The sequence below is a fragment of the Mizuhopecten yessoensis genome, unplaced genomic scaffold (genome assembly GCF_002113885.1).
Source record: "Mizuhopecten yessoensis strain PY_sf001 unplaced genomic scaffold, ASM211388v2 scaffold9073, whole genome shotgun sequence".
NCBI classification, from domain to species: domain Eukaryota; kingdom Metazoa; phylum Mollusca; class Bivalvia; order Pectinida; family Pectinidae; genus Mizuhopecten; species Mizuhopecten yessoensis.
In genome coordinates, this window is record NW_018407865.1 from 574,526 (window position 1) to 587,906 (window position 13,381).

The following is a 13,381-nucleotide window of genomic DNA, read 5'->3' on the forward strand; positions in this document are numbered from 1 at the left end:
CAATATCCTTAATAAAGCGAACAATGAGTTGGCTTGTTTTCTTTTTTCGCTGGTATGTTGTTCGAAATTTAAAGCAGCATCTATATATACAGTTACCCCTTCATCCTTCTCGATTTATAAGGTCGGTACATGCACAGGGACCTGATAATTTGTTACCGCTATATTTGGACCTAAACTAAGCTAAGGTGGTCAGAGTAATTTCACATGTTTTAGGGGTTTACCTGTTAGATCGGCTTTCGGTAAAAATGACACCCCCAATTATCATATGTTTATTGGGGGTGTCATTTTTAAAACATGTAAAATTACTCTGAACACATTTGTTTTCTTCTGTAAATGTAAGTTGGTTAGCAAATAGGCCTAGATGGGGCTATTGGATCAAACTTTTCCGGATTCCCGTCTACATGTCAGCATTTAGTAGTTCTCGTAATCATGGTCGCTAAAAAGCTTCAAACGAGTTAGGCGGCTTTGTTCAAATGTAGTTTTCTATGTAATTTAGTGGTTTCACCCTGTATTTTCGCAGAAAGATATGACATCTACGAAAGAGGATGACAACAATTCTTCTGGTTTTGGGCAGGTATAAATTGTATTTAAAATAGAAAACCTGCATTTGGTTTCGAGATCGTTGCTGAGACGTATGACTTGAAGGGCCAAGCATAGGGGTTCGTTACAAATGTCTGAAATACACATGCTATACTGATATGGGTCATATTCGTAGATGTATGTTTATGTGTGCTGTGACCCACATCAGTGTGTCATATGTGTACTTCAAGCATTTGTAACGAACCCCTGTGGACCAAGTGAAGCATTGGTTACATTTGGTCAGTTGGTACAATGTATGTTTGGACTAATGTTATTTTCCACAATATGTCATCAGCTACATGTATGGAATCTAAAGGCGTTTGCTTGAGCATGACATCTTATCCCAAAATTTTAAGTGGATCATTTTGACTATAGTATCAGAATGTAAAATCTATATCATATATATAGGTCCTGAAGAAGCCCTATATAGGGGCGAAAACGGTTGACTCTTCTAATAAACTACAAGAACAACCAGCTATTGCTCCTTCGCCTGTTGTGATTGAATCTATTTTATGATGTTCTCACTTTTACTCAATCCCCTGCATACTTTCAGGTATCCAGACAAGGAGCAAGGGACCAAATTATTCCACCATTAAGATAAACCATGGCGTTGGCCTTGACTCAATCTATATAATAGAATACATGTACTGAACTGATACATTTTTATTTTTTATTTTGCCAGAGAGATTTTTCCACAGAGGAGTACCAAGCCATACAGAATGCTCTTCGACAAAGATTGGGACCTGAGTTTATCAGCCAGCGTGCTGGAGCAGGTGGTCAGAGGGTAGGACATCAATCACTACCTGGTTATAAAGGGGTGCACATGTTTTGCTATGCTTGGATAAGACATTCAGTACTTTCCAAAAGTCGTTTCCATACATTCCAACATGGCACTTTATTTGCATTTTGTGATTGTATATTGTAAGGTTCTTCACCAAAACTACCTAGTACCAAAAAATCTACAATTAATCGGTTTCCAATTTACCCAGGAGAAACTCTGACACTGTCACAAATTTGACGTGCATATTGATATATATATATGAGTACTGAAATACTGGTTATTGGAATACCTAAATTAACAATATAAGCTATGAAAAATCTTCTGGTAAATATTTAACACTTTCTGGGTCATTTGCATTTGTAGGAGAGTTAAGTTGTAAAAATTGATGACATCCAATAGAGCATCCGTAGTCCCAGGGAAACAATATATATTAACCTATTTAAATAAGCGTAAGTGCAATCTCCATCTGCAACTGAGGATGCCAATGGTCAAAGTTCAACAGAATCTGCTTAATTTGGTAATTGATTTGTTGTAGTATTTTTTTTTGTGTGTTTCATGCTCAAGACTCATTCATGTGGGAATTCAGATATGTTTATAAATGTCATAAGGTCTCAAAAACTGGAAAATTCCATACTTCCAACAGCAACTAGACAGCTATGTATTGGTTTTAGATAGTTTCCACACTATGTGAGTAAGATGTGTATATTTTATTTTTTAATGTTGAGTATCCCTTTGCAGGACTAAAAATTAATATCAAATACCACTAGCTATATAGGTGTAACATGAAAGAGAATAGTGTGCTTCCAAGGGGGATCAAACCCTCTATCTCCAGGTTCCTAGTCGGACGCTCTACCACTGAGTTAAAGGGAAATTCCCTCTAGCTCGAAGCTAGAAGGCAACCATAACCCTTATGTACAATTAAAACCTGCCACACTACTCCCACCTTTTTAAATGTGTTTGCCCTCGAACACCACAACCCAGGATCTAACTCCCTGTCATTACAGGGAGGGCCACAGACACCATTTGTAACAGGAAAGAGAATGGTGTGCTTCCACCAGGGATCAAACCCTCGACCTCCAGGTTCCTAGCTATATATAGTCGGACGCTCTACCACTGAGCTAAAGGGAAATTCCCTCTAGCTCAAAGCTAGAAGGCGACCTTAATCCTATGTACAACTAAAATCTGCCACATAGACAATAGGGGGAACAAGATAGTCCGGGTCAATATCAAATTTTGACTAGTCAATCGGTTTTAAAACCACTAGTCCAGCTTGAGATTTCACTAGTCTCAGACTATCGGGCTACTATTGTTGTTTAACCATGCCTTGGTATATGCCAATACATATGTATTACAGTTGGTTGAAAGCCTCTCAGTGGTTGTATACATTAGTCAGCATTTGAGTCACTAATCCACGGTAAAATTTACTGAGTGAAAGTAAAAATTTTGTTCTCTTCGTTATAACCGAATTGAATCACTCTTCTCAGACTTCATACAAGATATATTTTGAAACGGTACAAAGGATGCATGGGGTTGAGCATTCAGGGTTACTGGGTCAAAGGTCATTCAAGGTATCTTTCTATAAATATATTTAACGGGAATACATTGAACAGCATTTGAGATTACAAGGTTGAATATCAAGTTTTACTGTTTTTCACTATCAATACATTCTCTTTTATATCATTAATTTGATATTCAATGGATTGATACCCAACCAATGGAAATTTCTGTAAACCCCAAGTGCATGAAAAGAATATTTTCAAAATAAGGTAAATTTATGTCTAAGTAGTAAAGATTATATTGATTTGCTATTCATGATACTGTTTCTATAAATCTGATTCCTTGTCTTCCTAGCTGGCCTACATAGAGGGCTGGAGGCTGATAAACCTGGCCAATGAGACATTTGGCTTTAACGGCTGGTCCCATACTATCACTAACCAGACAGTCGGTAAGTACATGGGTAGTACACATTTATTCACATCATTAGAGCTATAGGAATTTCTAGAAAAAATCTCCAACTCAATTATTCCAGATGTTGTTAAATATAGTTTTATGTACTTTGTTTCATCTTTTATAGAAGTACTTAACATAATAATCTGCAGGATTATTTAATTTACATTTTTAGGTTTTGTAGTACAATGAGCTGCTATATGCTAATTAATTAAAATATTCTCAGAATGCATCATATTTTCACTTGGTATTTATTTGTGGGAGTATATCATCAGCAAAATGACAAAAATACTGGAATCTAGACAATGATGAGTTTAGATGAACATGATAACCAACTTTAACCTGCTGAGTAGCGTTTCTGTCATCTGTATACATGTATATATATAGTCTACAGTCGACAGCATGTATGGGTTTCCACAGCATTCCTACAGCATTAGTATAGTTTATAATATTTTTCTTTTTATTCAGATTTTGTCGATCAATACAATGGCAGATTCTATGTGGGTGTCAGTGCGTTTATAAAAGTGAAGCTCAAGGTGAGATAGACTTAGTGGTATGATATCTGTTATAACCAGGGTCTCAAAACTTATTTTCTAAATGATAATTGCTTTGTTATGGTATGGAATGAAATTCCCTCTTTTTAAGCTCTCCTAGTCCAAAAGGTCAACTGGCCATAATTTTTCATATATTTGAATATTGAATGGCAAATGGCCAGTAAGATTTAATTAAAACGTACTTGGTAGAAAGAAACCTATCTGTATCATGTCCACATTAATGCATGTCTGCTGTTTTCCTGACTGATTTAGAACTTAGATTGGTCAACTTGATGAAAAATTGAATTCCAAAGGTGACATTTCGGACAGTTACTGTATCAGTTAATAAATTCACATATATTATATTTATCACATAAAGTACTGTGTTATCCAGTGAATATACCCATGTCATACAATTTTGCATATTAACGTATATAATATGACCTATCAGCCCTGTGATTGGTTGTAAGTTTCAATTGTTTCAATTGTATCGTCACGCCTGGGACATGTACATGACGTCACAGACTTATGCACTGGAGTCAAAATGGTAGCTTTTTACATTTCAAGGTTGCATGAAAATTGTCGTTTTACACGAATAAATGCCACAAATCTTGATTATGTGATGAAAAGGATCTTACAATCATTTTCATTTCATATGAAACTTGTCATGAATTTTTCATTTTAGCTCACCAAATTGAAAAATTCTTAGACTTGTTTCATAAACTTCATATTAAATGGGAACTCATGTAAGATCCTATTCATATAAACTGTATAACAAAACATCAGCACATTTTAAAATATTCCCAGTTTTAAAATAGTTAATAAAGATGACATTTACATGAATCTGTCGAAATTTTCCTTTCCAAAATTGTATACATGTACATACATATATATCAATGTAGGCGATATAAAAAATGACAATAAAACTTGTCATCAGACTGACCGGCTACCCGCCTTGAATCCATAGTTGTATATAGTTAACATTCCTTTGATCTGTATACCAGGATGGTAGTTGTATATGGTTAACATTCCTTTGATCTATATACCAGGATGGTAGTTGTATATAGTTAACATTTCTTTGATCTGTATACCAGGATGGTAGTTGTATATAGTTAACATTTCTTCGATCTGTATACCAGGATGGTAATTGTATATAGTTAACATTTCATTGATCTGTATACCAGGATGGTAGTTGTATATAGTTAACATTTCTTTGATCTCTATACCAGGATGGTGTTTTCCACGAGGATATCGGCTATGGCGTGAGTGAGGGTATGAAGTCTAAGGCGCTGTCTATAGAGAAGGCAAGGAAGGAGGCAGTTACTGATGGCCTCAAGAGGGCATTGAAGTGAGTCTCCTAAACTATGTAACTGTACAAGTCTTCCTGGATAGAAATTTCTTAAGGTGCTTTATAAAAACTGAATTTCATTTTTCCCATGTAACCCGACTCCCGCTGGGGAGGAGGTGCAATTTACTCAAGCACATAAAGGGAAATAACTGTTTATTTGTCAACCTTGTTATAAATTCCATCATAATCCATCCACATCTGTTTATTAATTCATAAATCAATTTTATTGATATACCACATATGACTTTCTCAGTAACAGGGGAGCTGCCAGTGTTTTTGGTTTGAAAAGAATTAACCTGTGTGGGAGTACATTTTTGGTTCAATGTTAAAAACTCCCATCTGAATATTGCATTATTTGTCACATCTAGCTTGACATATTGGATGCTTATCTATCATATAGGAGTTTTGGAAATTCCCTCGGAAATTGTCTTGGAGACAAGGATTACCTAAAATGTATCAACAAAGCTTCAAAACCAGTAAGTATCAAAATTATTAGTGTTTTTTCAACCTTCATATTTGAACTGAAATTTAGTCCCATTTCAAATAAGATTGAAGTATGTCTTTTTTCTCTATTTTAATAGGGAACATTTGGTAAAAGATATAGTCAATTGTTTAGTCTTAAAAAATAATGAAGGAAAAAAAATGAGAAAACTTGTATCAAGTAGATCAATACAGAATTGATTTTTTCTGAACACAACTCCAATAATTCCCAGTGACTGTTGTTTATACTTACAGTACCTAAATGATTTATTTGTTCTTGTTTTTGAATACAGACTGAAATAACGCATTCTTTCTGTATGTATGAGGAAAGAAAACAGTGTAGTTTATTAGAAACAGAAAATTAAACTTATGAACAAAAGGTATATTAGGTTATAAATTCTAAGAAATTCTTTGAAAAAAATTGTCATTTAGTAAATAAATTTCAACAAGATTCTGTTTTATTAATTGCAATTAGGAATTTATAACCTAATGTACCTTTTGCTCTTTAGTTTACTTTTCTGTTTCTAATAAACTACACTGTTTTCTTTCCTCATACATACAGAAAGAATGCATTTATTTCAGTCTATATTCAAACACAAGAACAAATAAATCATTTAGGTACTGCAAGCAGTGTTGAAAATTTTGAATTCAGGTCTGGTTCTGAAATAAAAATATAAAGTGTTATAATGTCCTCATTGGTAATAAAGATAAAAGGAGTTTATATTGAAAACAGTAAGTCAAAATACCAGCACATATATATAAATGTATGTTTTATGCGACATCTGTTCCAGACACCCCAGACGTATGAAATGGCCCACATGAAGCATACCGACATTGATGTAGATATCAGTAAGGTTAGGAGAAGTGGACATATGGGAGCAGAACAGGGCAGAAGGACATGGGGAACAGTCACACCGCTTCTCCCCCAGGCTGACTCGGGGATTGGTCCACAGTCAGACACAAGGGAGATAACTCACAGCACAACTGGCAGTTCAAGGGAGGCAACTACACACAGTGGACCATCCAGCACCAACTCTGGGCGCTCCACAAAGTCTGAATGGACACCTGCTGAATTAGTGTTTGATGCTACCGAAGCTAGTACCTGTCAGGCAGCATCTGTACACCAGATGTCAACGCGACGGGGCTCCCTACCAGCCAATCAGAATAAAGGTCCTCTCCTGCCCCCTAGTGGAGAGTCTAGTGGTCAATCCTCAACAAATCACAGGAGGACACTCTCTGTACAGTTGGTGGACCCTCAGTATGGAGACAAGTAAGTTTCTCGGCTTTACTCTGGTCTACTTTAATTAAGGATATATGCTACCTTATACATTGTTGATTTGTGTCAGAGTTGCTTCCCCTATCATTATTAGGATTTTAAGTTCTGTGTGTAAGTATTAATGGATGTACCCTTGTAGGTCTCTCAAATGTGTTGTATTAATTAACCAAGTCTAAACTGACCATTCATTCAAGACATTTAAAAATTGTTCTAAATGTGGAACTCTTTGGAAAGGAGGTACGTATACATGTCAGCGAACTCTTTTGTAAAAAGGAAATATATCTCACAGCAAAGTAGTATATAACAACATGTACTCAACATTGACTATTACATTAAAACCTTGTACATTTATTGATACACTTTTCAAGCTTAACTTGTGATAAATTTACTGTCTGTAATGGTTTTGCTGTAACTCTTGTCATTCATGTTTTATTATGACATTTGAATTCAAGACGTCGAAATAGTTCAAAATTGGTAGTTGTTACTTTCTGTTCAGCTAAACACTCAGCATTTAGAGTAAGCACAATAACTGGTTTTCCTGTTCTTAGTATAGTGTGACTGGGTGGAATACTGTGCCTTCGGCATGGTATTGCAGTAAGGTAGCACTCTAAAGTTGACATCAGATACGAGCTTACAAGTAGGCAAATACACCAACATACAGCCTCTTCACACACACACACTTACATTACACACCCTTAAAGGCTCTTAGCTGTAAATAGGATGCTTAGCCGCATCAACCAACTGACATGAATTAATTAGCAGTGAATTTTTGGAAAAGAAAAATTATCTAATGATCCCCGCTAAATTTGTTCTGTCCATTCTTATATTATCTGTTTGTCTGACACCAATCTATGTGTAGTCAGTTTACTTGTGAAACCTGACTTTACTGACACTTGACTTCATGAACATCCTGTGATACCAGACATGGTGTTATGGACCTAAAAGGCTAGTTTTGCCTTCATTATAACAGAAATACTCTATAGATAAGATAACTATGATTTACAATTTAGATTTAAACACTGTATTTACCATTTCAATAGCTGACAGCCCCATTTCAGTAAAAAGAAACACTTGATATATATACATTGTAAATGTGTACTACATATGCACATTTATCACATAATGTACTGTGTTATCCAGTGAATATACCCTGTGATTGGTTGTAAGTTTTGTTTGTTTCAATTGTGACGTCAAGTCTATGACAAGTACATGTACATGACGTCACAGACCTACACACTGGAGTCAAAATGGCGTTTTTTTTACATTTCAAGGTTGCATGAAAACTGTCGTTTTACACGAATCAATACCACAAATCTTGATTATGTGATAAAAAGGATCTTACACTTGTTTTCATTTCATATAAAATTTATGAAACTCATGAAATGAAAACTCATGTAAGATCCTATATATATCAAGAGAGTTGTCAAACACTTAATGCTTCATTTCAAGACATGAATCAGATATTTGAAATTTCAAAACAAACTATGAGTATACTGGTAAATAAAATTGTTAAATTGGTAATTGTTTCGAAAGAAGACATGCTATGTTGACTCTACAGAGAATACACATTTGTTGACAGAAATTCTAACGACAAATTGTTTTCCAGTAAAGAAGATGAAAAAATGAGGAACGAAAGAATATATCGACAAAGACAGAAACAAATAGAATTTCAACAAAAGTTGAAGAATCAAGTCCAGTCATCAGACCAAACAACACTGAACAATATTGGTAAATCATCACGATCACTAACGATATCCAAAGTAGCAAATCAGATTTAATGCTGATTAGCAATACTATATTAAACTTTTCTTGCAAAATCTGTATATAAGCTTGTATTCTGATGATCTGTATGTAGTACAGACTATCAGTTCATTTTAAATTGAAAAAAAAAAAGGATTTTATTTTTGTTGGAAAATCTTACAATGTCCCACGCCATGTATTCCAGCTTTACTAGTAACTTAAGGACACATGTTACCATCAATCATGTATGTATATGTAGTTTTATGTTTAGGGTTGTCTTTCTTTTAAAATTACAATAATGCAGAATCATCCGTGCACTAGTATTGCTTGTTTTCTTGTGTTTCTTACTCATTAAAGGTAATGAACATGCCTCTAAGTGTGAAACTTATTTGATGATAATTTACATATACATGTAGTAACTAGTAAGGTAGCCTATAGCCTTTGGGAGTTAAGGTAATAGGATTCATCATTGTGTCACCATTTCTCAGTAGAATTTCTTCAAATTTTGTAATTATATTGCTTTGAAGTAAAGAAAATTTGGTGCCACATAAAAAATATAGGTTGTCAGAATTTTAAGGATTTTAAATGGAAATTTATGTAAAAAGGAGTGAATTTTGAAAAAAAAATGAAAGACATTTTTTTCCAAAATAATGTAAATAAAAATGATACTGCCATAGATTAGTATTACATTAATGTATATCAATTTAATAAATGCTGAAATTGTGTAAAATAAATGATCTATAAACAATTAAAAATTGACATTTTATAATAAAACCATATACACATAGTAATTGCATTTAAGAGATGTCTTTCTTGACAAAACTTCACAGTAGTGAAATAGGTAGCCGGTTTCCTGAAGTACAGAAAAATGGACACATGTGACTCATTGATAAAACTGAATAAATGCCTGGATTGCTTTGCAATACTTTAATATTGAGAGAACACAGTGTTCTGTCAATAACAAACATACAATATTCATCAGTTTAATATTAAACATTAGAATATGCGGAAATTGTGATACTGTCTCCCTATATTGGATTTTCAACTAGGGATGTACTTCCTATTTCCGTTTATCAATACACTCCTATGACCTTAAACTGACCATTCTATTTGTAGGCCCACCAATGGCTGCATCCACTCCTGCCTACCCACTGGGGCCACCAATCAGCACTTCCAGCCCCAAACCAAATATTGGTAAACGGAGAGGTCAGCTTGGCAGTACTTCACGGCCACAGAGTAACTCGGACCAGCTGGACGGTGACAATAAGGACCAACTACTGGTGGAAGATGGCAATTTTGGTCAGTACGTCGATGAAGGATTTATGATTATCAAAAAAATATGATACATAGAAGAAAGCAGTTCAATTTTTTATCACATACATTTAATGAAAGCAGTGGTACCATTTAATTTTGCAGTCACCATGGTATACAAGGCGAGTGCAAGGAGATCTAGAGGGGGTATATTGGAACCTGTTAATAATCAGAAAGACTCCTATTTAGAGGTGTCGTGATTCACCGCGATGCACTTGTACCGCGATTATTTATGTTCGATTCGATTCACGATATATTTTTCCGGATTTTCGATGCGTCACAACCTGAATATTAGTGTATGCCCCTTCAGCCGAAACGTCTGTGAGACGTTCAATTTCATTGGCTGATCTCTAAACCCTCAACCAATTGGCTGCGAGGATGCAATTTTCACAAAGCATTCATAACAAAATGGTGGACGCCGTAAGGAAATGAAAATTTGTGATGCTCCGACAAGCTTCAAATCAAAAGTGTGGAAAAACTGCTGGTTTCAGTGTATCGACGGCTTATATATCTCATTTTGTTTATATTTTAAAATAACAGTGTATCGAATCGTGGTACAAATATCGAGATACGTATCGAATTGTGGGTAAAGTATATCGTGACAGCTCTACTCCTATTGAGTTAATCAATACAGATACTTATTAGTCTGTATGTTGGATACCAAAACTATCTAGAATATGGTAGTTACACTGCCATGTTCCACATGAGACATTTGGAAATTATTATGGCATAGTTCTTCGTCTACTTAACCAGCATATAGCAAGATCACAGGATTTTATTTGAATTTTACAAAGACTACAGTTATGTAAATTGGAGAAATATTTTGAATAAAGTAAGGTATCATTCTGCTGAAAATATCTGAACAGGATAAATACTGTTTATGGTACAACAACTTATTTCTCTCTCTCTGTGAATAATTCTGACATTTATTGTAGAGGATGCTGAGCTATGGAGCCAGTCACTGGATCTGGAGAATATAGAGCCTATGGAAGGAGCGAATACAGGAAAAGAGGATAAAGGTTTAAACAGGAGCCGTACAATATATAGTAACAACAGGAAGACACGGACCCCCAGTAAACAGTCAGGTAACTCTGGGTTGGGTACCCCAAAGGATGTCACTCTCAACCGACACTTCCCTGTTACTAAGGCTGCTCTGCTTAGGAAGATACCTGGACCAAACCCCATAGGTAGGTCTTAACATGACCACAAAGGTAGGTCTCTGCCAAAATCTCATGTAGGTCCTTACCTAACCTCACAGGTAGGTCTCTGCCAAAATCACATGTAGGTCTTTACCTAACCTCACAGGTAGGTCTCTGCCAAAATCACATGTAGGTCTTTACCTAACCTCACAGGTACAATGTAGGTCTCTACCTAACCTCACAGGCAGATCTTTACCTAATCTCACAGGAAGTTCTCTAGCAACAGTCACAGGTAGATCTCTACTGTCTACCTAACCTCACAGGTAGATATCTATTGTCTACCTAACCTCACAGGTAGATATCTACTGTCTACCTAACCTCACAGGTAGATAAGATCTCTACTGTCTACCTAACCTCACAGGTAGATAAGATCTCTACTGTATACTTAACCTCACAGGTAGATAAAATCTCTACTGTATACCTAACCTCACAGGTAGATAAGATATCTACTGTATACCTAACCTCACAGGTAGATCTTTACTTTCTAGCTAATCTCACAGGTAGATATCTACTGTCTACCGAACCTCACAAGTAGATCTCTACTTTCTAGCTAATCTCACAGGGAGATCTCTACTGTCTACCTATCCTCACAGGTAGATATCTACTGTCTACCTTACCTCACAGGTAAATATCTACTGTCTACCTATCCTTATATGTTACTCAGATCTCTACTGTCTACCTAACCTCACAGGTAGATCACTACTGTTTACCTTACCTCACAGGTAGATTGCAGGTAAAAACTGGGATTTCATTATAAAATGTCAATAGAGTTTGATGAAACTCATTAATTTTTACATTTTAAGCAAATTCTACTAGTAATTAATAAGCACATAAGTAATACTGTACAAATGAAGATTTTCAATACAACAATGCAAAAGAAGGATTTACATATATCAGATTGGCTGGGAATGAGTTTCCCCCACCCTTAGGAATGAGTTTCCCCCACCCCTAGGAATGAGTTTCCCCCACCCCAATGAATGAGTTTCCCTGACCCTTATGAATGAGTTTCCCTGACCCCTAGGAATAAGTTCCTGACCCCTAAGACTGTTCCTATATCCCTATGTGGATACTTTGAGCCTTGGGAAAACTATTTCTATGCAGGAAGGGGCATCTCTATTCAAAAGTGTTAATTAGGTTATCCTCAACCCCTCAACCCCCGCCTCCTCCTTTCAAAAATACTGGAACAGAACAGTAACATTTTCCATGTCATAGATAGGACATTGTAACAACCATATTTGTGGCCTGATCACTTGATCACATTGATGTTATTACTGGCTCCTGGGCCACTTACCTAACTTTAACTTTAAAAAACATGTACATTTGATTACAGATGACTACAATGGAATTCAGAAAAGAAGAAGAGTCGACGTATGACCTTAGGAAGCCAAATTTGTCTGGATTAAAACTCAGAATATAAGACCTTACAAACCTTGATCGTGGTTCAGCATTGATCTGCTATGCAATGCAGTGGTGGAAAATGGCATGTCTATCATTATACTTTAGAAGAGATATCACCTTATTTCTTATGTGATAATAAGTTTTTGGTGGGTATGTTTGGTCGTCTAAATACCTCAAATACGAGTGTGCAATATTTTCCGTAAAATGGACCAGTAACTAACCTGGTCTCTGAGAATGAATTTTGATCTAGATCACTTGTAATGTGTACACTACATTGTAATCTAGATATCCTTGTGCACAGTGCAGAGTAATCTAGATATCCTTGTGCACGGTGCAGTGTAATCTGGATATCCTTGTGTACAGTGCAGTGTAATCTGGATATCCTTGTGTACAGTGCAGTGTAATCTAGATATCCTTGTGCACAGTGCAGTGTAATCTAGATATCCTTGTGCACAGTGCAGTGTAATTTAGATATCCTTGTGCACAGTGCAGATTAATCTAGATATCCTTGTGCACAGTGCAGTGTAATCTAGATATCCTTGCGTACAGTGCAGTATAATCTGGATATCCTTGTGCACAATGCAGTGTAATCTAGATATCACTGCGCACAGTGCAGTGTAATCTAGATACCTTTGTGCACAATGCAGTGTAATCTGGATATCCTTATGTACAGTGCAGTGTAATCTGGATATCCTTGTGCACAGTGAAGTGTAATCTGGATATCCTTGTGTACAGTGCAGTATTCCCTGGATATCCTTGTGCACAGTGCAGGGTAATCTAGATATCCTT

General features: G+C 35.8%; 1 protein-coding gene across 2 annotated transcripts; it reads left to right on the forward strand.

Annotated features, from left to right (window-relative positions):
* Positions 1–446: 446 nt before the first annotated feature.
* Positions 447–13,137, forward strand: LOC110457273 (DNA repair and recombination protein RAD52-like). Of its 2 annotated transcripts, none has more exons than XM_021508474.1 (11): positions 447–574; positions 1,262–1,363; positions 3,212–3,305; positions 3,776–3,843; positions 5,070–5,188; positions 5,589–5,664; positions 6,460–6,938; positions 8,551–8,672; positions 9,801–9,983; positions 10,931–11,182; positions 12,525–13,137. In XM_021508474.1, exons 1-11 carry the CDS (start codon positions 527–529, stop codon positions 12,566–12,568), a joined length of 1,587 nt encoding a protein of 528 aa, XP_021364149.1. In that variant the 5' UTR covers positions 447–526; the 3' UTR covers positions 12,569–13,137. The 2 variants fall into 2 exon arrangements, with proteins under 2 accessions (XP_021364149.1, XP_021364150.1); XM_021508475.1 differs by having other exon boundaries at positions 10,931–11,080.
* Positions 13,138–13,381: the final 244 nt, after the last annotated feature.

Coding starts and splice junctions, on each gene's coding strand:
- LOC110457273 (XM_021508474.1), top strand. CDS start 527: ATGACATCTACGAAAGAGGATGACAACAATTCTTCTGGTTTTGGGCAG. Junction 3,844..5,069: donor TTATAAAAGTGAAGCTCAAG/GTGAGATAGACT, acceptor TCTCTATACCAG/GATGGTGTTTTCCACGAGGA. Junction 11,183..12,524: donor ACCTGGACCAAACCCCATAG/GTAGGTCTTAAC, acceptor ATTTGATTACAG/ATGACTACAATGGAATTCAG.